The 25,350-nt window shown below is 44.9% G+C and overlaps 1 protein-coding gene across 1 annotated transcript; it reads left to right on the plus strand.

Moving 5' to 3' along the window:
• The first annotated feature begins 17,470 nt into the window (after window positions 1–17,470).
• On the plus strand, window positions 17,471–21,426 carry CTLA4 (cytotoxic T-lymphocyte associated protein 4). The gene is made up of 4 exons (XM_005016831.6): window positions 17,471–17,727; window positions 18,685–19,035; window positions 19,580–19,689; window positions 20,467–21,426. The coding sequence occupies exons 1-4, from the start codon at window positions 17,670–17,672 to the stop codon at window positions 20,563–20,565; spliced, it is 618 nt and encodes a 205-aa protein (XP_005016888.1). The 5' UTR covers window positions 17,471–17,669; the 3' UTR covers window positions 20,566–21,426.
• Window positions 21,427–25,350: the final 3,924 nt, after the last annotated feature.

Genomic DNA, 25,350 nt, shown 5'->3' on the forward strand with positions numbered 1-25,350 from the left:
CAGCACAACCTCATCCACCACTCTTAAGTCCTGCCTAGCTAACTCCAAGGGTTTTCTCAGCCCAGTTGAAGAGAAGTTGTGGAAAGCATGTTGGTTCTGCAGTCCTTGAAGGCCATCTGCTTCTGGCTGTAGTGAAGCTACGCTGTGAACCCACAGCAAGAAGATCCTCACCCAGCTCTTCACGCAGGCTGCTGCTGTTGGGCTCAAGATTCTCAAAGATTTCACAGAGGAAGAGAGACACAAGCTAAGGGAAGCCCTCGGGGAAGAACAACTCTGTAGGCTTGAGTGATCACTATGAGAAAATGAATGAAAAGGCTTTATTGTGTCCAGAGCTTCGCAGAAGCAGCTGCCAAAGAGCTATTTAGCTCAAATAGCCTCACAAAAACTCCCTGTCTCTGTATCATGGCTGCTCAGATAACCGTATCAGTTGTACAATAACTCATGTAGGGTTATCCTGGGGGGCAGAGGAGGCACACTGCTCATCTATCTGGACACCCAGACATACTCTAATTGCTACACCAGTCACAGGAGTCTGAGGTGTTGCCTGAAGTAACCAGGTCTCACAAGGGAAAAGGCATAAGCAACAGCTCAGCTCTGTTTATTTTTTCAGTTTTTATTCGGCTTTCCAGCAATTCAGCTTTTCCCTTGAAAACGGGGAATCTAAACCTCACAGCTTCCATCATCTCAGGTGGGAATGTTACCCACCCAGCATTCAGGGGTCATTTGGACTCATGGTCTGACTGATTGTGTTGGAAAGCCAGAATATTTGGATGGTGACTCAGCAGTGCTCTGAGAGGGGATTTTAATTTGGTCAGTTGCTAATTATGGTAGAGAGGATGTGTGCTAAAGAGTCAGACAGTGGGTTTTTGCAGTACACCAGTGAGCTTTTGCATGCAAAGGTTGAGTAATGTGGTAAATGACAGCTAGCAATTGATAAAGGGTAGATATGGTTTTGGTTAAAAATATACATATATATATATAGCTTCATGCCAAGCCCTCAAAATAATAAAGCAAACTAAGCTTCTGCACGTTGGTAGCCTTTAAGCTATACAAAGATAAAGAAAACAGGAGATAAATGAATCAAGAATTAAAAGGAACCTCTAATGATAAGAGAAGAAATAATGAAATACAGAGTATGATCCCGAAACATAACGCTCACCAATGCCTTTCTTGCTCTCAGAATAAAACAGGAACCACCACCTTTTAAATAAATCACTGTATGTGCCCTATACCTAGAAATTCATTTGCTTTGCTAACGGTGACACAAGTGTGTAAGGCAGAGTGATTTTAAAGGACTGAAATTTCATTAAGAAATAAAATCTGCAAGTCATTTCCCTGCCTTTAACCTTGCAGTGTTTGTACAGTGTGTCAGCGCCGTCCCCAGACTAAAAAAAGAATTAATTCTTTCACAGGAGCTTTTGAGTCACGGATATTAAGCAAGAAATGCTCCAGTGGGGTTGAAGAGGCCACGTTTTTCTTCTCCAGGCTCTCCAGCCAGCGGATTCATCTTGCTCTGTAGGCTGCACTGATGGAAAAGCACTGGGCTTCAGCAGCATCCAGAATCTGCAGAAAGCTGTGCTCATGCTTCCATCTCCTTTCCCCACACCGTGGCCTCAGATTTGGTGAGGCAGGCTGCACCCGCGCCGCCTGGAGCCTTTGATGCTGCCGGCGCTGTGCTGTGCGGGAAGGTGGGCAGTGCCCCAACGCCCTCACACCAGGTCTTTGCAACCCCCAGCAGGCACCTTCCCCTTGTGCACACCTCCCCTCTTGTGTGCACCTTCCCTGAAGGGCAATGCATGGCCCAGGGCCGCATCCTGACTCCCCTCAGCCTCTCACTGACCCGCAGCCCTTCTGCCACAAGCGCCTGGGAGCAGCGGGGTGCAGCTGGGAGGGGTGACTGATCCCAGGGCCTGAGTGAGCGGTGTTTCTCCACCTGCTGATCCTTACAGATCAAAATGCTCCTTCTGCCCTTAAAGGCACACGTGGAAGAAGGAGCTAGCAGCTCCCTACAGATTTTGGGACACGGTTTGCCTCAGTTCTGGGCCATGCACCTAGTCGTGCTGCTGCAAGAAGAGGAAGTCATGTAGCTGGAAGCTGCGCATCCCTCCTGGCAAACCGTCTACTCCGGCGTGCTGCTAAGCACAAGGGGCTGCAATCCTCTCAGGAGTGTGGGCAGTTTGTAACCGAGCCTAGGAAAACAGTACGTGGGAAAAGGTGCCTCTTCTGCTGAGATCGCGGCCGGCACCTCCCCAGGGACCCCAGGAATGTGGTGCATTTCCGAGAGCAGCAAATGCTCTTGCAAGCAGTGACTTCCCGGGCTGAGTAGCAGAGGTCTCCCAGGCCTGGCCTGGACAGTTCCCACACAAGAGGGTGTGGGGAGGGAGAGGAGGATCAGGGGTCTGTTAGCTGATTCCTTCTTTCTGTGAACACAGAGTGAGTGCCCAGGTGGCTCCAGGAGGTTCTCCACAGCTCTCGCAATCTTTCATTCTATAGTGCTCACTTGGCTCCAACAGCAAAGCCAAATGGTACAAAACCCAGGAACACGCTTTGCTTCATCTAGTCAACAGTTCCTGGTTTAGCCTTGTGCTTCCTGGCTCAGACGTGTGCAGGCTGAATGTGAGCCCACCCCAGGAGAGCAGGAGATATTCCCCACATTCCCCTCAAGCTCCCAAACTACTGACAAACCGCGGGGTTCTCCCCTCGCACCACTTTGCACCGACGGAGTCACAACCACAGTGGCACCGAGCACCGCGTGGTGCTGATGCAGTGCTCCCTGGCAGGAGGTTAGGTTCTGCACAAACGCGGCCATGCAAGCAGTCCTGGGCTGGCGTGCACACCGCTCTGACAGCCCACCCTGAGGCTGAGGGGCCCTGGCCCAGCGCGGCGGCAGCCTGAACGCTGTGCTGATTGCTGGGGTAAGGCCACAGCACCTCGAGGGCTTTTCTACGTGGCGCTTCCACCTGAATAGCTGCGAGGATGCTACGCCCACAGCGCCTTCCCTGCTGACAGGAGCTTGGCGCTGTGTTGCCTGAGCAGGGAGGAAGCAAAGAGGAGGGCTGGATGTGCTCCAGCTCTGGGCTGGTCCCTGTGACAGTGACAGCACGTTTCCCTGTCCCTCGTACGTGGTCACATGAGTCTCTGCAACTGGACATGGTGACAATGGGTCTGTCACCCACAGAAGGGCAGCGAGCTCTGAGCTGTGGTCAGCCCGGCACGGCTGTGAGCACGATGGAGCAGAGAAGAGAGGGCGCACATTCCCTTCTTGATAACACATGACAGGGGGACCCAGCTGTGCTGCATGTTCACTCAGCGTTCAAGCAAGAACCAGCAAAACTGAGGAGGCTGTGAAGGGAAAGGCAGGGCTCACGCATGTTTCGGTCACCCTCGGCGTGTCGTCATTCGTGCCCAGGGCGCAGCGCTGCTGCTTCTGAGAACGCAGTGTGCCAAGTGACATTTGGCTGTGGCGGAGCTGTTTGACAATGACGCCTCGAACAAACCCACAACTCTCACACGGGGAAGGGGGAGGGCTTGCGAGAAATGAATTCTTCAGGAAGGAATGGCAGATGCTTTTCTAAGAATACATTGCATGATAACTTCTAACACTCTGGCCAAAGGGGAAAGGCGTAAGGATTTGTGTGGAGCCATCTACTGAGGAGGTCTGATAAAACCAGCAGTGTGCACTCAACTCAATTTTCCTTGCTTTTAAGTTAGTTTTTCTTTGTTGTCCATTTATAGCAGAGTTTTTACCTAATCGACTATAGTTAAATATTTTAGGGGAAAGCTGAATTCAGAGAAATTCAACTGAGATTCACCCCCACACACTAATTTATCTTTCCTCATCTGCTGGGCAGACAAGCTACTGCGGTCAGCAACCGTCTCTTCTTGTGACAGCAGCAATCACAGCCCTGTTTACAAATACTAGATTCAGAGATTACAAAACCTGGCTGGAAGGCGATGGTGAGGATGACCGGACTATCAATGTGAAGCATGAATATGTGGGTGTATTTAAGGGGGAGGGAGGGGAAAAGCTAGTGATGCTTCTAAGATCTGAGGCCCACTCTTTAATGTAAGAGGCATGTTCTTCCTAGAAGGGGAGAATCTCATGACTTATTTATAAAGCCTCAGGGTGCCAAACCCCAGAGTTACAGGAACATCTGCTCAGGAAGCTTGTAAAAAAAGTTCCCTCTGCACCATTTCCCTGTGGCTAAATCTCATTTTGGACTGTATGACTTGTGTCTGTTAGTAAATGAAATAGGTCCAGGAACAGCCCTGGGAAAAGCCTGCAGCCTCCCAAACCGTGTGGCTGCATCCAGGCTGCTTGCTTGGAGCTGGTGCTGGAATGGCCTCGCTCAGGATGCGTGGGCCCCTTGGTGAGGGCACCCGCTGGCTCCCCGCAGCTGCTGGGACAATGGCCCACGCCTGGGCTGGGTGGCTGACCCCCTCCTGCCATCGCCTCTGGCTGAGCTTCGGTGCTGCTCTTACCGCGGACAGCAAGCTGGTAGCAAACACCCCATTGCTGAGTGTAAATGTCACTGAGGCACAGCTGCTGGGCAACACGGCTGGGTGCAGCCGGAGCATTCCTCAAGGCCAGAGCTGTTCGTTCCAGAGCAAGCATCTGATGGCAAACACCCAGAGCACTGCCTGCTGCTCACACAGGCACGTAGCAGGGTTCCTCACATCTCCCTCATTCCTATGGCTGTTAATGATCCAGCAGGATTTACCTTATAAACACAGAAAGCTGCAGTGAAATCCTGGGCACCCAGAAGTCCCTTTCCCTGAGCTTCCTCTCTTGATGTCCCCAACATACTCAGAGTTGCCCGATCCTTTGGGGAGCTCAGCCCAGCTTTAATCCAGTCCATTTGCTTGCCATGCCTGTCTCTCTGGAATGACCTGTGCGGATCTATCTCTAGAAGACATTCCCCTGCCCAAATTCACTATTGCTGATATTTTCCACAGCAATCGCTCAATCAGCCCTACCTTCAGCCCCTTCTATCACAGCAAATGTGGCATGTTCTCAGACTTTACTACTGCAGTCATTACTTGAGGCCTTTGGGGCCACAGCTGAGTAAATCTCCAGCGCCTCATCAAGCAACTGCAGAAATACATTTCTATTTTAAAGATTCATTCCATTGATTTACTCACTGAGCTGTCACTGCTCACACAGCCCAGCCATATCACAGATCACATGTTTAGGATTTAATTACCTTCACTATGCATTAAATATACTGTATATGGTGCACTGGAGAGTCAAGACTCAGAAAGATTTAAACACAAATGAAATGCACATGGTTGAAGTGAAAGCCTTGAGGAATACTCGAGCTCTGCTTTGACTGTCAGAAGAGTTTTGCTCCATGTAATCTTTTAGTCCGTGCTTTCATGATCTGCTTTACCTGCTCTCAGTCAGCACTGCCAAGAAAAGGCAGTGCCATCCAGCCGGCCCCTGCCCCCCAATTAATGCTGACGCTGACATTAATTTGGCTATGGAATGAACTACAGCAGGAAAATGATTTAGCTTGCACAGCAGCACAAGGGCTGGTTCTTCTCTGAGGGAGGCAGAGGCATGGGGCTAAGGCCTTTGGGGGCAGGGAATGAATGACCCTGCCCATTCTGGTAGCAGTTGCTCTTTCCCGGGGTCAGTCTGACGGTGGAAGACATCACAGGACAGGGGCCTCTCCTTCTTTTTTGGGCTATCAGAAGATTGGGGCATTGTGCAGTGTCTTCACATTCTGATCGCACTAATGAATACAGTAAAACCCCACCAGTTTGATAGGTTAGAAGATGGCAGTTTTGGCCTGAGAGAAATGCTGAGGTGGGAGGGCAACAGGCATGTTCCCTAACAGGTACCAGCTGATCCCTGGCAGCGGCACGCCCAACAGCTGGACTCGCGGCACGCCAGTCCTCCCCTTCGCAGGGAACACCTCACACTGCTGTGTGCGAGGCTGCTCTCACAACAGGAACCTTTTAGCAGCTCTACAGCAGCACAGCAATGCCTACAACAAACATGTGCCTGCAGTGTAACAGGAGAGGTGGCCCTGTGCTGGCACGCAGTGCTGCTCCCTGGGGAGCATTTCAGCTTGGAGGCTCCTGATTGCCAATGCAAATAGGAGCTGCCTGCAGCCTGCAGCTAAAGAGCACGAGGACAAACTCTGCCGTGTCTCACCAGAAGCCAAGCCACATGGAATGTGATTTCGCACTGCAATATGTTGATTGACCATGTCGATTATCCCTGAAATGAGCACAAACAGCTTAGAAGATAAGATGCCATCAGTAAGCCTTCCTCTTGTGTGCTCCGTGCAAGGACTGGAGCTCTTAGCGGCACTGGGATTAAATAACAGATGTGTGCTTGATAAAAAAATACCTTGGTATCTGCCCTCCTTTTCCTGTTCAGTGGGTGGTGGTCCCGTTAGGCACCCACTCTTGTAGAAAACATCCAGCTATCGAGGTGGAAAAATGGCCAACAATGGTGTAGACAACCATGACAGGCATTTACGGAGTTGGGTGTGCACAAACACCAGCTCTGGCCTTTACGACATCTGCTGTTAAACCATGTCGCTGGGCAAAAAGCTCCTGAAGGAACTACGGGCACTTGATAGCAAAGAGATAGCAAAGATCTCATCAACAGCACATGCAGGTTAGCTAAAAACGTAGTAAGCCCCTGAAAGTGTGGCACATACATGTATGGAGTGCAGTGTGCACTGTACAGACGTGGCTCTGTGTTTCAGTGCAAAGCAAAGGACAGGAATGCTGCGGGGAGCACCTGTGCTCGGCTGGGGCAGCTGGGACAGCAGACGTGGGAGCTGCTGGCCCTGCGCATGAGCTAGAGGAGCAGGAAAGCGAGCCCGCCACGTGTGCGAACTGCAAGCAGCAATACTAAAAGCAAGAGGCAGGTGTGTTCCTCTTTAAGGTCAGCCGAAGGGCCTGGTAGTACATGGGTGAATGAGGCCAGGATCCTGCTTCAGGGAGGCTGCTGGGGAGGGAAAGAGCGTGATTCACTTCAGGAGAGAGCTGGTTGACTGCGAGGAGGAGGCTGGCAGCCCTCGCTTCCCACCACGCTGGCTTGTGCAGTGTCTGCAGTCACGGGGTACAGAGAAGAAGGAAATGAAGAGAGCAGGGTGGCTGCAAGAGGAAGGAGGGAACAGTTTCTTCCTCTCTCCCCTCTGCTTCTGGCTCCTCATCGCTCAGTGTCTCCCTGGAGGCCCAGTGGGGAGGCCAGACCCGTGAGAGGAGCTCCCCTTCCTCCCTGTGCCCTGCCCCACATCCTGCCAACACGACTGCTAGGCCAGGCCCTCCGACCCAACCTGTACCTGCACTGCTCACCTGCCCTGCACGCCTCGGGGTTCATGGGGCCATGCACGGCTGCTGGCAAAATGCCCCCTGCAGCACCAGCACCCTGACACTGCCCGGCTTCCGCGCCCCTTCTGCCGGCACCGAGGGAGCAGGGAGGCAGCAAGTTCTAGCAGCAACTTCACCAGCAAAGACGTTTAACCATTTCTGTCCTCCCCGCTGCATTTGCCTCACAGGATGGCAGCGTTTGATATTTTGAAAGATAAAGAATATTTTGTTGTAAGCAAAGGAAAAACAGAGAATATCGATGGTGGTAGTAGGGGGGAAATGAGCTGAAAACCATAGACGAGGCAAAAGTCTGAATAATCAGATGAGTGAGGAGGGTTATAGTGTGCAAGCGAAGAGGCATTGAGTCACATTGCGAGCTTGTACCATAAAATGATCTACACCTATTTCCCAGAAGGTGATTAGTTTGCATAATTGAGAAGTTTTATGAAGGGTGTTCATTGGAACTCGATGAATAATTAATTTTTTGTGTTTCGTTGGCAGATTTGGAAAGTTAAGAGGACTCATTTCAATCACACTGAAAGGAAAAAAATTTGATTTTTTTTGTGAATTGAAAAGTAAAACAAGTAATAATTTGTAGGCTTCAAGTGAGACATTTGTTCCTAAAAAAAATATTAATGTTTTAATTAATTTTGATGGTGGCTATTTAAATATGATTTGAATATTTCAAAATAACCGGGATTTTTGAACAAAAATGTTGCTTTGAACAAGAAAACTCAGAACAGTTAATTTGAAGAAGAAAGTTAAGAACTATTTCACTGGAAATTCTGAAGTTTTTGTGTTTTTTTTTTTTTTCTCCCCATGAAACTAAAGAATATGACAGTATAGGCCAAAGTCCTGAACTATTTCACCATCTCCTAAACTTTTGGCTGCAGTTGTTCTTTTCAAAACCAAAAGCCCCTTCCCAGGCTCAGTAGTTCATCAGGCAGATCCACAAGTCTCAGGACTCCAGAGTCCGCTGCCCCACATGCCCCTGTGCAGCCCAGCTCCCTAGCGCTCCAGGAGCTCAGCAAAGCATTGAGTAGTGACTGCAAAGTCACTCGAATGCAGACAGAAACTACAGCTGCACTCTCTTCAGAGCCTGCGTTTGCCAGGTCAGTGTACATGTAGTCTGACCTACTGCACAGCCCACTGTTAAATAGCTTGCAAATGAAATTATTCAGTTTTGGGATGCAGTATTAAAAAAGCAACAACAAAGTCACTCATATCGTTTGTAGTTAGATCCCTTCAAGACAGGAATAGACAGTGCTATAGTTTTGTAGCTGTTGAATGAATCGAGGAAGGATAATGGAGGTAGACTGAGTTCTGCCTAAGTCATCTGGCCCAAAGACCCTGGTACAGAGATGCCACTTATTTTCAATGAATTTTAACATCTGGCAATAGTTAACACACTACAGGCTGATACATCTATGCCAATGCAACTGCAATCATTCTAGAGAAGGTAATGCTGCAGCAACGCCACTTATAAGGCTGTGAAAGCAATATTTGTTGATGCATTCAGGTCCTTACAGTGATGAGAACCAGGCCTTCTACTTAGCACTTTTTCTTTTACAAGACTTAGGTTTGTTGCTGACATTTGAAAATCATAAAAAGTGGGTTAATATGATGGCCATTTAAATGAGCAAACATAGCAAAAAAACTTAGGAAGTGAAACTTTCTCAAGAAAGCTCTGCTTAACTGCAGTTGCTCTTGCTGCAAAGGGTTCCCTTCGCATTTTTCGCATTTCACCACGTACTGGTTCTAGGCAGAAAAAAGGCATATATGACATTCTGCCCGTACGTAAGAGAACTTTATTTTCTTTACAACAAAGCTGATGATTTAAAAATGAAAAATTATGGGGGGAGGGGGCTGGAAAAAAGCTTTAGGAAAAGATATATATGCATTTTCTCAAAAATTTTCCCCTGTCCTTCAACATTTCATCAAATTTTAAAATTCAAAACATTTCCCCCTATTTTGCGTAGGACTTGATTTTCATTGGACCCCATCCAACACATTTGTTTTCTTTGTATGTACCAGATATAATCTCACTGCTATCTGAAAGAAAAATTCCCCAGGTGGTGGTTACCCACAAGCCCATCCTCCTTTTTATCCCTTCTTACTGGTTCTGCAGCCCTATTTCATAACCTCTGTCCCCCCCTAGAAACTACATCCTCGATTCATCCCTAGCCCCCACACCAACCAAACTACTCATTATCATACTTTTTTGGTATCCACTATCTCTGTGGCCAAAACTTTAAGTGATCTTTTGGATGCTGCACGTGAATTTTAAAATGTAGGATTTCCTAGCTGGGTTTGCAGGTGATGACAGTGGGAGCAGGCAGCTGGAGCTGAGAAGACATGCATTAGTTGGGTGCTTGCTACAACCAGAGGATTTACAACAGCATTGACTCAAATAAGCAGGAGGGTGAGGTAGCCACACACTGACATTTAAATTAATACTCTGAGAGTTGCTAATAGATACAGCTAATAGATAAAGCTTGCAGGAGTGGTATGTCAGTAAAGAGGTATAATAAGAAAGAGCTTCTGAGCACAGGGCTCACCAGCTTTTTCAAACTACCAGTTTGGCTAATGAAAGACTAAGTGTACCCTTGCACATCTGGCCTCCCTGACATTTCATCTTTTCTTTTTTTTTTTTTTTTTCCATACTTGTTGTTCATGTGGCCTTTGGGAAAGGGGAATTGCTAAGTCCTAAAGTGTGGTTTTCAACACTTTGTAAACTAGTAAAGACAAAGGAAGTTTGAGTTATCACTAACACAAGGGTAAGATTTTGTACACAAGATCAGATTCTGTGGTGAAGAGTGGGCTGAACAACAAATCCTGCAGACGATCAATTTTGGAAAGCATAGGACTTGTTTTAGTTCACTGACTCACATGATGCCAGCCACAAACCCAGTGCTTGGCTACATCATCCCACTTGCCGAGAGGTCTGGGTTATAGGGTGACAATTTGTTTTGCAACTGTTGCACTGCAAAAACCAGAAAGATTCTTGTGAAGTCTGGGATTTATTGTAAAACCTCCTGTCAAAAATCCCTTACCTCCATTTTCCAGAGTCTCCAGCCTATTATTTACCACATATTCTAATGCAAACTTACAAATCTTTCACATATCACTGTAAATTTTTAGCAACATGTGATGGCCCATGGACCAAAGGAATACAGAACAAGTGTATCACTTCGATACATCAGGGCACCACCCATGTGGATATTAGACATGATTCCCAGGAAGAGGTTCTCTGACAAGCTCTGGATAAACGACCTATAATAAAGACACTATCAATTCCATGGTTTTTGTAGATAAAACTGCAAGAAAGTAGGCAAGGAGAAGGAGTGGAAAGCAGAAAAACGAGGCAAGGTTAGAGCAAGCAGGGAATAGCACCAGTACACGGTCCGCATCCCTCAGCGCTGTTTTTCCTTACCACCTTGCTCTGTCATGCAAATTTTAAAGAGCCTTTATGAAGTGGATGCAGGTGGTGAACTATCTGGACTTCACTAAAATATGCTTTTATTTGTAATTGGCTTCTGAGTAGCTTTTGTCTGTGAATATGCTTTATTCCCAGCCTAACAGTTACATCTGAAAGCTACACACTTCATTCAGCCAGCCACTCATATTTCTCCACAAAATATCCCTTCCCCTCTTGGCATTCTCATTTCCCTATTTCTGTCTCATCAAGAGACCTTTCAGATTTTTTAATGCAGAAGCTGTTTCCCTAGGATGTCCAAAACTTGTAGCTCCTGTTCCCAAATTCTGTGTGCCCACAGGAAGGGATACCCATGTTACAGTCCTGAGATCCATTCCCTACACAGGCAAATCACACTGAATGTAGAGGTGTGACAAAACACCTTTAGAAGCCTTCACCCAAGTCACATCTTGATTGCTGAAACATTCTCTTCTCAGGCCTTGACAAACCTTGGCTCACTGCTAAGTATTCAAAATGTTACTGCGAATCTGTCACTTTGAATGCCTTGCCATTCTCTTTGTGTCTGTCCACTGGCTTCCCCCTTCTGCTATACTACTAAGTTTTCTTTTCTACGTTTCATTTTGTTTCATTTCATTTCATTTCATTTTCCAGTCCATTCCATTCTAACTATCAGCTCTCATTCACTCTTCAGAAATGGCCTCCAGACTTGAACTGGTGAGCAAAGCTGATCTTCATTACCCACTTGTCGTTAATTCAAAGAAATGTGCTCCATGCCATCCTTGGGTTTAATAATTCCCCGTTGTGAGTTTGGGAGAATGCCTTTCCTTGTCAGGTCTCCTATCTTTAAAATATTTGGATTCTGCATATGCACACTGAGTTGGAGCACTATCTCCTTTATGTAAAATTGTTTCAATGCTTTGTTTGATGTATGTTGAATGGAAAGGTTTAAAGGCTTTCCAGGAGTCCTGCTTTAACCTTGTGGTTTGAAATGCCATAACAATTAAAAAAAAAAAAAGAAAGAAAGAAAGAAAGAAATACAGGGAATATTTAGCCCTGTGAAAACTGAACAGGAAGCAAGATCTTAAAGTATATACTAAGGGTGAGTTACATGTCTCCTCTGTACCCTTTAAAAATTATTTCTTAGGCTTCTTACTTTTGAGGAGAACAGTGCTCCTCATGTCTTCAACAAATCTTTATAATGACTTATGCTTGAGATCCTTGTTAAGTGCAAACTTCTGTACTGTCAGAGCCTGAGGCTATTAGATTACAGCTATCTTTAGCTGGTTTTCCTTTTTGCAATGTTTTAAGAAACAAAGGAAAGCAGAAGTAAAACCATTCTCCAGTATTTTTCCATGTCTCCACATTTGCAGCTAATCACAGGGTATACCCAACTGATTTGCCTTCAGATGTGAGGGATTCCTTCAGCTCTTTTTTTGCTTTCTCCTGACCACCACGTAGTTTTTCGTGATCACTCCAGGATGAAGGCGTCCCCTTAATTGTGTGTTTAATCCTGAGTGACCAGCCTCCTAAGAAGAGCTTTGTGGTGCTCTGCTTTGCAAAGCTCCTTTCTTAAAGGCAAGTCCTTACACATCTGCCAAGTCACTTTAGGGCTTGTTTGAGTTCCTCCTAAAATCTCTCCCTTGCCATAACCCCCTACAGAAAACTGGAGAATAAGGAAGCTGATGTGTAAAGGTTTTTTGCCTGTTACTTTTCAGTCCTGTCTCTTTATTTCCTTTTACTTCTGCCTGTACCTTTTTCCATAGTCTCCCATCTTACCTTTTGACTGCAAGCTGCATGGGGCACAGGGTCCTGGTTGCTGGCAGGTGTGCACTTACTGTTCAAATACACAAATACCGTGTACCAAATCCAGGCAGATAAGAGATACAAGGCAGACCTTCAAGGCCAGCTGAGAACTGTTAGCATGGAAAGCTGGGAGGCAATTCCTCTTTGTTAGGTGCCCCTGTGGATGCCCCGAACTTCAGGAAAAAAACTTGGATGTAATTAGCTTTACAGTAGAGGAAACAAAGCCTGGAGTTTAAAAAGGAAGTACCAATAACTGTAGCACAAATAAAAGGCACTGTAACACACCCACCCATGCCTCAAATCCTTCTGGACAGTTGAGCAGCCAGCAGAAGGGCACAAGAAGTGCAACCCCCGTGTGCCCTGAGAGGCAGTGGCATGAGAATTCCTCAGTCAGTGCTGTCCTTGCCTCTGCTTGTCTCTGCTAAGGCTGGACGGAGGGCACAAGCTTAGGACTAGAGAGCAGCACCTGCGAATCCAGGTTAGAAGCTGACAGAAAGGCCACAGTTCTGAGAGATTTAAGAATCGGTGGTTTTGTGATGTGAGTTGTGGTTCCTTCAGGAACCAAGACCGATCCACCAAACTTGGTCATATCTAGGGCTTTACTTAGACTAACCAGGTTTTAGTCCTTTAATGGTAATGAAACAATATTTTTTCCAGTCACTGTGTTATTTCCTTTTCTCTTTACCTATTGTTTTGTAGAAAAGATTTTTTTCTTCAGCCATACCACCTAGAGGTCTGGATTTTTTTTTCAAATGACAATGCACTTCAAAACCCCAATAGGTTTGTGGCAAACTACCATGGTAAAAACGTGAACTGTTTAACATAATAAGACATGATCTCACATTCTGAGTTTAACAAAATATCCTGAAACCAGATACTTATGCAAATGATAAGCTTCTCTTCTCCCCATTACACCTCAAGCAATTCACCAAGCTATTTTTTTTTAAGTTCCTGTCAGAGAAGAAGAAAACATAGGCAGTATGAGGCAACTTTTTCTCTCAAGTGTGAAAATAAATTTGTGAAAAATAACATTTTGCAATGGGAATTCTGACAGTGTGTCAGCAGAAGGTGCACCCTAACAAGTATTCGATGAAGAAAAGCAATTCAGATCACTAAAATGTGAACGACCAACCCAAAACGACAAAGAAACTTAAATGAAAAACCTAGTTATTTAACTTGCTAGCAATATGACTAATCACAGTAGCGTAGTCCAGTGTATGGTGCAAATTCAAGTCCTTCTCTGTGCTAAGTTCACAGAGGCCATGAGACCAAGGCTGCTGCTAAGCCGATTCCTCAGTTTAAGACTGCAGCTTAGCTCTGCAAGGCCCTCAGTCCCTTCCACTGTCCTGACTCTTTGCTGTGGAAGCACGTGTGGAGCGTAAAGGTTGCCCCTGATCTGGGGACTAACATCACCCCTAAGATTTATCTAACACAGAGCTTCTGAACATGGCAAGTGCAGAGCTCAGGCTCTTGGAGTCAGCCTGAGGAATATCCTTCCTAAAAGACCTTCTGAATCACAGAGTCAAGGGACGGGCTCTTCTTTGACCCAGTCCCTTGCCCTGGCCCTAGGCCAGGTGTCACATTCCAGTTATGGGGAAAGAAAATGGTAGAAAAAAAGTTCGAAAGATGAGGAAGTCAGGGTGGGAAGATGCCAGACTGCACAGATAAGAAGAATCTGTAACTAGGTAAGATAGGTCCTTTGGCTGTAGCCCACAGAGCCTGTGTGGTATACAGGGAAGGTGCACCAAGCCGAAGATCCAGAGAGTTCATCAGCTGAAGGGTTGTTAGAAGAGGAGAATAGCAGAGAGAAAAGGCCTCCCTGACCATTCTTGTGGAACTCATTTTAGGGGGTAACTCATTCAGTTATCAATACCTTGTTTCATGTTGTAACTGAGCTCCAAAGGACAGGAGCAGTGTGTCGTGGTTCCGCTCGAGTGGGTAGCCGAGCTCCACCACAGCCGCTCTCTCACTCCCCCTCCTCAAAGAGGAATGGGGAGAAAATATGTGAAAAGGGCTCAAGGGTTGAGATAAGGACAAGAAAAATCACGCAATAATTAGTGTAACGGGCAAAACAGACTCAGCATAAGAAGCTAGTAAGATTTATTGCTCATTACTAACAAGCTAGAGAAGTGAGAAACAAAGAAAAGAAACCAAAAGCACCTTTTCCCACCCCCCCATCCACCCTCTTCCACCTCCTCCCCCCGAGCGGCGCAGGGGAACGGGGGAATGGGGGTTATGGTCAGTCTACAGCACTTCTCGGTCACTCTCGTCCCCTGTGCTGTGGGGTCCCACCCACGGGATGCAGTCCTTGATGAACTGATCCGGCCTGGGCTTCCCACAGGCAGCAGCTCTTCCAGAACTGCTCCAGATATGGGTCTGTACCATGGGGTCCATCCCTCAGGAGAAAACTGCTCCAACCTGGCTCCCCTACGGGCAGCAGCCCCTGCCAGGTCACCTGCTCCTGCGTGGTCTCCTCTCCACGGGCTACAGGTCTGGCCTGGAATCTGCTCCGGCAGGGGTCTTCCACAGGCGGCAGCCTCCGTCGGTGCAGGGCCACCTGCTCCACCGTGGTCTCCTCTACGGGCTGCAGCGTGGAACCCTGCTCCACCATGGTACTCCATGGGCTGCAGGGGGACATCCTGCTTCACCATGGTCCTCACCACAGGCCGCAGGGGACTTCTGCTCCAGTGCCTGGAGCACCTCTCCCCCTCCTTCTTCACTGACCTTGGTGCCGTTCCACACTCCCTTCACTCTCCCAGCTGCTGTGTGGTGCAGCGGTTTTTTCCCTGTCTTAAATATGCTCTCACAGAGGCACAAAGCAACATCGCTTATTGGTTCGGCTCTGGTCAGCAGTGGGGCCCTTACCAAACATGGGGCAGCTTCTAGATCCTTCTCACAGAAACCACCCCTATGGCTCCCTGCTACCAAAACCTTGCCACATAAACCCACTACACAGTGGAAGGCAGATCACTGGGAACAAGAATCCTATTTTGCTATGTCATCAGTCTGGTATCTGCATATGCTAACTCCAGATCCAAAGCCTGATTAGCAAGGAGAGGTAATCAATCACTCTGTGTAAAGGTAATCTCTGTCCACTGGAAGGGGATGCTCCGGGCTCACCTTAGGTTGCCCTTGCCATGAAGAGACTCCCCAGGGCACACACACTGTGCCTTGCTTAGAAGAGCAGCCATCATAATGTGAAGCTTTGAGGAGAAACAAGGGTAGAACATATCAAGTGGTAGACCTGAAAGGACACCATGGCAATGGAAACCAGATGGATAACAATGGAAACACAATGATTGCCAGAGTGGTTTTGATTGCTGGAGATACAGGTACCCGGAGCTACCTGTCTCTCTGGCTATACACAATCTTGTGGTTACGTGGGGCAGTGAGCACTTGGTTTTACATGGCAATCTTTTGCAAATGTTTAGTGGTTAATTGTACCATCAATTTGCAGCCTCAATCAATTATCAGGAGATGACATTATGACTGATGATGACTGACTCAAATACATGATTTGTTTAACTTCATACAAGGCCCAAGACAAAAAGATACATAGGACAGGCAATTTGGTTACTACTCTGGATATGAAAATGTCAGGCATAACCTGGTAATTTCATGCCATAAATCTCACTGATATCCTGGCACATGATGTTGCAGTAGCATTAATTTGATATTAAATTTATTATTAACATTGATTTAAGCCTGTCTAACCAGTAATACCATATGGCCCAGACTCATTATTCAGGTGTAGTTTTTCATTTTCCTAGAGCCGTATTTTTACTTATCATCGATTCTGATTTGAATGCTGGTTGAAATCAAATTGGCTATGAATCTGTCATTATGAACAATTGTTGCATCACCTAAATATAGAAGCAGTAAATTTATTTTTATCATTATGTATTTATGTGATTTCAAGATCAAATATTTATCCTGTGTCTTTGGATTGAGCAAGCTACTGTTCAAGAATGAATGCTGTTATTTTTTCTAGGTCACAGTTCAAAAGTAGGTCTTTGTAATCTACTATATCTACGTGTATAAACGAAGCACCTCCTAAAAGAACTTCTCAAAGTAGGAAAAAAAAAAAGAATGATGACCTTCAGGGTAACTGCATTTTTATGAAATTCTTTAGGCAATGATTCATGGATGTGACAGCCTGTCACATAAAAAAGCACAACGATTTTCAGACCTTACATGACTTTTAAAAGGCCATTGGGTGAAAACTGTTTCACTGAGATTTGAAATGAGGCAGTCTCTCTAAGCACAGATAGCAATAATCAAAGCTCCTGCAGTGTTTTTCATCTGGTGATCTCAAGGTACTTAGACAGGAAAGTCTTTAGGAAGGAAAGTACTGCACAGATGTGGAAGTCATTAGCTATAAACCTAGATAATTTTTTTCTTGGAAACACAAAATCCTAAAGAAGCTGCGTTATGATTCAAGTCACATTGCTGATATGAAAAGTTGAAGCTGTTGCAATTGTAATCAGTATTTTGAAGGGGGCAGCAGTTTTTAAACATCAAAAGCATTAACATTAAAGGAAGCAAAGAAATTGGGGGCGGAGGGAAGTCCTCCACAAAAAGGCTAGCTTGCACTGATTCACTGTGTCACATTAGGCAGAAATACAGTTCTCTGTGTGTTGTCCTAGTGGGAAATACCTGATGATTGCTAAAATTTTAATGACTATGATTGTGCAAGCAGGCTGCACCAAAGGGCCTGCACTGCTCTATTGGATGATTACCTTTCCTCCCCCAATTCTTAAAGCAGAATGGATGGCAGTTTCAGATTGAATATATATTTTCCATCTGCTGAATAGTTGTTTTTGTTCATCTGTTTGAGGTTAACTATGCACGTACTAATCAAACCCACTACTTCCTTTCTCGTAAAACCAAAACAAAGCTTCATATTACTTTCAGGTACAGCATCTGGGATCAAAGCTATATATATACACACTGACTCTGTGTGGGTTCAAACATTTCGAAGATTCAGTATCCTGAAAGGTGTCACCTGTTTTCCAGTCCTTCTGGGAGTTCCAGTTTGTCTTAACGTCTGAAGGCATCAGACACCTTCAGTCCCTTCAGCATCTGTCCCAGCGCAGGAATGCTCTCAATATTGATCACCGTGGGATTTCTCTGCACAGCCACTGCCATTGCAGAAGGTGGGTAGATGAAGGAGGCAAGGTAGCCGGGGGTATCTGCATTTTCTCAGTTTCACATCTTTGTAGGACAGGGGCTGGGTACAAGAGGGAGAGGAAGATGACATGGAGCCTCTTCGCAGGACAGACTGAGAACTGAGAGGTGTCTGGAAAACCAGACGCAGACTTCAGAGCAGAGGCATCTGCAGAGAGGCTGGGCAGGATTCAGAGTAGCTCAAGAAGGGAGAAATATTTTGACAAACTAGGCCTCGTGAGTGAAGCTGACAGCTGATGATAAGGCAGAGACAGAGATTGGAATGGATGGAGAGATTTTACTCCTCTTTCTCCCAAATTCTGGCACTGAAGAATTGGGGAAGATAAGCCCTGACCACAAATGGACTGATATAATATGAAATCCAATACTGTGTCCTGACAGCTTTTAAAGAAAAAATAATTGCATTCCCATACTATAGTGGGACAGAGTACAGCAGCTGTAAAAGGTAGCCAGTGGTACACTAGTTTCCCCTTAAGATTTGTTATGAATTTTTTCAGTATGTTTACCAGTCTTTGCTGTGCATTCCTGTGCTGTGGCTTAGGATATGGATGCTATTGCTGTACAGTGGCTTGGGAATAGCTAGTGCAAAAAGATCAAAATCAAAAGAAATGCAAATACAGTTTCTGTTCAGTTTTACTGTTACCCTAATGGTTCTGGTTTGGGCAACAAGTGATTGCTGAGATTTATAATATAATTTACAGTAATTAAAGCACTTCAGCGTTTCTAAGTATATTAATGGTGCCCCTATGTGAATTGTGGTTGTTGGTTTTTTTTGGAAGAGTTTATCAGCATTTCTAGGAGTTACCCATGGTTGACAGGGGGTGGTAGGACACTCCTCCTATTGCACAGGTTTCAAGTAAATATTACATGACTGCAGATAATTTCTTGACAGTTCATTCACTATCATGCCCTTTGCTTCCTTACAGTAATGGAAGTGTCTCAGCCAGCAATGGTGCTGGCCAACAGGCAAGGAGTTGCCAGCTTGGTGTGTAAATACAAGCACATCGGGAATGCAAAGGAAATTCGAGTGACTCTGCTGAAACAGACGGGTGACCAGTTCACTGAGATCTGTGCTTCAACCTACACGACGGAGTTTAAAATGTTCAGTGTGGAAGAGGTCATTCAGTGCCGTGTTAGCCCTAGCCGAAACAATGTGACCCTCACCCTCACTGGCCTGCAAGTTAACGATACTGGCCTTTATGTCTGCAAGATGGAGCGGATGTACCCCCCACCCTATTTTATGAACAAGGGCAACGGGACACAGCTCTACGTGATTGGTAAGCCAAGCAGCTTTACGGAACTGTGGCACTCCCACCTTAAGGGTGTTGCTATTATGCCTCAGAGATCTTCAAAGTTCTATTTGTAAGAAGTGTGGTTGGACACTTATTCAAGCTTTGAGAATCGTGCTCTTATTTCTTTAATGTCTCCCTGTAGATACCTGAAGCAGGTGTATTCACAGGCATGCAATGTATTTAGTAATGTATGAGCATTGGACAACATAAGCAATACCATACAGTGTATATGCTGTGTCCAGGCAGGAAGGCATGTAGGTGCTGAAACAGCAAAGCTAAGATGTGTGTTCTTCTGCAGATAAAGCTATTTTCCTTGGAAGCTGAGTGGGCAGGGACTCACAGCTCAGTCATGGTAGTATCTTGTGATAGTGCAGGTTAGAGAAAAGCAGTGTGGAGGCTAATCTTTGACTCCAGGGGATTCCTTATTTTGTGTCCGGGCAGTAAGGAATATAAGTGCAGAAACAGCAAAGAGTAAGATGTATGTTCTTCTGCATGTGTAACATGACTTGTGTGATACGATATATTTTAGATCCAGAACCGTGTCCAGACACTGCCATATATCTCTGGGTATTAGGAGCTACTGCCTCAGGATTCTTTCTTTACAGCTTCATCATCTCAGCTGTTGTCGTGGGCAAAGCGGTAAGTCCTGTCAACTCAGCCCCATCCTGCTAATAATACTCCTCTGTGTGCCAAGGAAAAGGACAAAGAACTGAGAAGAGGGAAGAATGTTGGGAGCGAAGGCATGGGGGTGTTCTGGCTCCCTTTTACTGGTGCAATGCAGTGCTGTTACAATAATGCAATATGCAATCTTCCTGGACCTACCATGTAAACTTGTTCATGGATCAGTTGTGTTGCCAGAGTACCAGAAAGCAGCCAGCTTCTATCAGCTGGACTGATCCCTGGCTTATGTTTGGATGCTTAGAACAGGACGGAGTCTTGGATGCTTCTGGAATCAAAAGCAACAGACTTCAGGTGTACAGAGGCATGAGAAACCTGGGTTGCCCTTTTTAGTGTGGGTCTGGTGTGCTCAGCCTGTTAGAAATAAAACTGATGCCAAAGCATAAAACCAGAAAGTACTCCTGCCCTGTATTTTTCAATCCACCCTTGTCCCTAGAAGCCAAATGAAGCAGTCAGATGTCAACATTCATAGGTTTGAACTGTTGCTGGACTCTGCAGCAAGAGCAGCTTCAAAGTGCTAACTGAATAGTAGGACTCCATCTTTTCCTAAACAGCCACTGTAACTCCTGATTATCCCTCAAATAGTCTTAATGGATCTACAAAAAGAGGTGAATGGGAAAGGTGTCTAGAATATGTTTTACTCACTAAAGGCAGTACACCTAGCACTCTTTAAAATGTGCTTGTCAGTGATTACGCTGCGATGACTTGTTCATTTTTGTGTCTTCCCATATTTTACAGATACAGAGAAGACGACGTCTCACTACTGGAGTCTATGTGAAAATGCCTTCTGAAAAGCTAGAGAAAAAAGTGATTCCATTTCACATCACTGTGAATTGAAACAGGGAGAGGGAGCCTGTTTCCTAGCTGGGGTGGAGAATCTGCTAATTGACTTAAGTCAAATAAAATTTGTTATCTTATTACAAAGGTGTATGGGAAAGAGAGATAATATTCCTTGTAACTTCTATGGTTCGGAGGAGAATAAATATAGTTTATGCATTAATATTTCAAGGTTAACCCTGTTACATAAAAATGGCTACATTAGGCCATTGATTCTTTGAGTTGTATTGTACCAATATGTAGTCTATATATATATGCATATATATATGTATAGCATTAAGTGCTATTGCTGTTGCAGCAGAACATCTTATTGTTAAATTGTGCCATATCTACTGATCAACTGAGATCCAAACACTATTAAGACAGAAGCTCGTGTGTCATTGCAAGGCTAATCCTACAGGTCTGGGAGGCAGAGGAGCACACTAATGTACAAAGGAATGTTGACTTGTTTCCGTGCAGTGCTATTTATTGGTTCCATTTCTTGCATTAGTGCTTTGCGCTTCAACAGAGGCATCACCGTAGGCTGGCAGCGATGAGACTGCTGCTCTAAAAGCCTGATCTCAGCACCTTTCTCTGGCATTGCGTCCCAGCAGTGCTGCGCTGGAGTTAACATTGATGATATCCGAGCCAGTGCTTGGAGAGAAAAGCTGCCCAGCTGGAGACCTCTTAAGCTGTTGCTGGGAAGATGTTCCAGCTCTGCTGGGGCCTCACATTTTACAAATGCTAAATTAGCATCTATCCAAAAGGCAGAAGTATGTTGCTGTGTTTATCTGAGTCTATTTTCCATGAAAATACCAACAGTGTATAATCTTGTTTATTAGTTATGTACCATTCAATAAAAACCTTGAAGCTTTGCCCAAATTCAAGTTCATTTCTTATTCACCATTCTCAGAAGCAACAGGAAGTGGCTACATGTTAGAAAGCAGCGATGACAAGATGAACCTTTCCCCTCTGACCCTGTGTTTTGCCTTTCTGAGGAGCTTGTGTGCTCATGCCAACACTTACTTTCTCAGCCCTCCTCCTCAGGGGTCACCATTAAAATCTGCCAAGTCTTCTGTTTGTTTAGTTAGAGGCACTGTGATGTGGTTCGCAGACACTAACAGCCGCCTTTACACTTCCAGCAAAGTTACTTGCTTGCAGAAGGTAACAGTAACGACTTTGGTAGCATCTCCCCTAGCTGTTTATACAAAAAGCTAGTTCTAGTTTCAAATCCTGTTTTCTTTGCACCTCCTTGACACTCTCACTCACTTAATGCTACCTGACACACAAAGCTTTTAGAGCTTAAAACCATTTGAGAATTCTCAGCTCTACTGTTTTAATTCTTTGTGATCAAAATTTCACCTTACAACCCCAAAACTTTGCAGAATGTACCTCTGTTGAACAGTTGTGAATGCATCTTTTTGCCTCAGTAACTGCGTGAGCCCCCTACATTGCTCCTGCAGCAGAAGCAGCTCGCAGGACACCAAATCTTATTGCTCTCTTGGTTAGCTTTTTCCCTCTTCCCCCATTCATCTTGCACCAGCTCCCACTGTACAAATAAACATTCACATTCTCAATTTGCTACCAACTCAAACATTTGCAGGTGCCAACTGCTTTCCCAATGTTGACCTACAATTGCAGTGCATTGAGTAGAAGTAGCATCTGGTGACAAATGCTTTCTCTGAAGCCATTTTTTCTTATTTTGACAACAGTCTGGGTTTTTCCCTAATTTTCCACTAGCCTGTTTTGGGCATTAAAAAAGGTAAAAACTCACATGGCTGACCTCACTGCAAAATGACCAAATTTCTGTCTATTCAAGTGCAGTCTGCTAAGAGAAATGTGTTCCATGACTGGCAGAAATAGATTTGACCCACACATCCACTTGTTTGAGCTGTAAAATCTTCCAATAAATTTACCCTGGCAAAGCAAGAATAATTACTCGGGTCAACTTTTTTTTTTTTTTTTCCCAGCACAGGAAGTAATAGCTCAGATATTCCCTGAATTGTGTCCAATTGCTAATCAGGAACCAAGTGTTTCTTCTTTTTCTCTCCCTTGACAATTTGTATGCACTACAACCAAGTGCTTCCTTTTCTTGAGCAATCTAAAGCAGCTCAAGTAAATGATTTTCTACATTTGTCCCTCCTGGGGGAAGGGATGCTTTGGGCCTCTGTCAACAATCTCATGACCTCTGGCCACAGCTGTGAATCTGTGTCACTATAGAATTCAAGTATAAATAATAATCACTTTCTTTGCTGGCAGGTAAGCTGACCATGGTTAGGCATTCTGCATCCACCAGGACAAATCCTTCTCAGTACACTAGCATTTCCTTGAGACATGCAGCCTGTAATGGGCAGTGGAGAATTCTGACTTAAAAGAACTGCAAGTTGCTAAATTACCCAAATAGCGAAGATTATGCGACACCTGAGCAGAAACAATCATGTCACGTACGGCAATAGCAGTATTTTATGTTTGCTCCTGCACTTAAGTAATTTCTGGTATGATGCTTTTTAACTATTGTATTGGAAATTAGTTGGCCTATATTCTCTATCTGTTCTGAACTTCTCTTCATTCTCAGTAGCTTCCAACCCAAACTTTTTCCAACCTTCTCTTATTTCTGCAGTGCTGACTTTGCTCTGGCTTTTCTTACCATTATAGCAGCTTTACCTGAGCTGAATGTTACACAAGTATGCGTTACCATTTTTGTTCAAAGCCAAGTTCCTCTTTTGAATTTTCTGGCAGAGTACAGGGTGCACTCAAAACAGCAGATGTAGCAATGAAGACCAAAGTGGGATTTCAGTTCAGATTCTATTGACAATAATACTCTCGTAATTTATATCTGGCACTACAGAAATGAGTGGAACCCAAGTGCCCGCAGAGATGTTATTTATGCCTGTCCCCATATGGTCCATACAGCAGCTCTGAAGAGTGCAGAGCACAAACCTCAGGGAATTTCCATTCTGCTCATGCCCTGTGCCACCCTTCAGGACCTTGAGCTCTGTGCTTTCTCCTGATACTTGGAGAGTATCTTGTCACAATCAGCATTCAAAAAAATTGACATATGCAAGTCAGATATGCTTTTCTCTCAGACTACAGCAATACCAATAAAAAATATTACTCTACATCCCAAAAAATGTAAAAAGGAGGAAATGCTGACTCGGGGAAGAATGTGAAACATAGAAGCCAAAGGAACTGGTCTCAGAAGAATTTAGGGCTCATTAAAACAGGGAGTTCAAAAACATAACTGAGTATCTTACCTGGGCAGCCAAACAATGAGACCGCACTGCTTGTTGAGGATTAGGAAGGGTCTCTTTTGATGTCCCCTTTACCCAGACAGGAGATACGTCAGCCTGTTTGAGAAACAGAAATAGTGAGTTTCTGGCTGCATCTGCCTGGGCATTCACATGTATACTTGTCTGCATCAAAGGCAATGGCATATGAACACACACACCGATATTCTACTTTCATTTTCATCTGCTTTTTTATATGAACAATTTTTCTCCTTACCATTGTCAACTACCAGATTCCTGTCTGATGCAGAAAAACATGCAACAAAGTCTCTCACCTAGCTATTCTATGATTTGGCAGAGTGGTCCATCACTTTAGCATTAGAGATCTTCCTGTGAAAAAGGAAACAACTATGCACATCTGAACTTGCTACTCAGTAAGGCCTTGAGATCTATAGAGAAAATCAATTCATGCTGTTTTCCACATCAATTTTTTCCTTACTAAATTAGAACAAATATAATCAAGGGCCCCCAAGCTATTCAACAGCAGTCCTGTTTCTATTCTTCCTAACTTCTGAACTTTGCTCAAGAAGCGCTTGGGACTTATTTCTAGTTTTACAGTAACAAACACCTCCATTGTCCAGGTAACTCCTAGCTTGTTTAACACAATTCCTGTCTTCTGACTTTAAGCTTTGCAGCTCCAAAGAGCATCAGAATTTGTGTAAGGAACTGAGGTGAGATTTGGAGGCAACAGTCTCTAAAGGTGAGGCCATAAGTCTGGTTTCTTCCTTTTGCTAGAGAAAAGCTATTGCTGGGGAGAGAGCTCTGAGGAATAAAAAAAAGTTTCAGTCCTCCCTGTGATGGGAACAGTCTGAACCATGACTAAAGAGCTGTGCCTCTAAAAGGAGAGGCATAAATAGGAATTGGATGATGTAGCCAAGAGTTATGTCATGAAATCCAAACCAAAGAAGGCTGGTGTATAGCAGATGGTTTTATGCATTACTAAAACCAATTTACTTTTGACATTTGTAAACTTCATGCTTGCTTGAACTCATAAACGGTACTTTAAGCTAGTTTCTCTCACTGTGGAGCCTCTACATTCCCTGGGAGTGCAATGTCATTTTGAGTACAGGCTTATGGATGGGGATGAAAGGTGTGGGGAAGAGGTGAAATTCAGAAAACTTCTGAGCTGCAGAGAAAGAGGAAAGAATCACAAATACAGGGCACCGTACAGTTGATACTGCAAATTCCTGAGCACTTGTGCATGATTATTCCTCTACTTCTACATCAAGATATTTAGCACTTAAGAGACTTTTTTATCATTTTGTGTGAATGTTTTCTGTGACTGATAAAAGAACAGTCTTATTTTAAGGCACTTTTACATCGCGTATCAAAGAAGAATGTTGAGGAACTGTGGCATGTTTGAACAAATTAACAGCTACTGATACAAGATCTTAGTAAGTCGGGGCAGGAGACTTGTAAAAATGGCCCCTGAAATTAGTTTAGAAATTCCTGTTGTTTGCTAGAGGGATACAGCAAGGAAGCGTTCAGATAGGGGAGAAAACTCCATTTGGGATCATTA

Source organism: Anas platyrhynchos, chromosome 7, assembly GCF_047663525.1.
Source record: "Anas platyrhynchos isolate ZD024472 breed Pekin duck chromosome 7, IASCAAS_PekinDuck_T2T, whole genome shotgun sequence".
Classification (NCBI taxonomy): domain Eukaryota; kingdom Metazoa; phylum Chordata; class Aves; order Anseriformes; family Anatidae; genus Anas; species Anas platyrhynchos.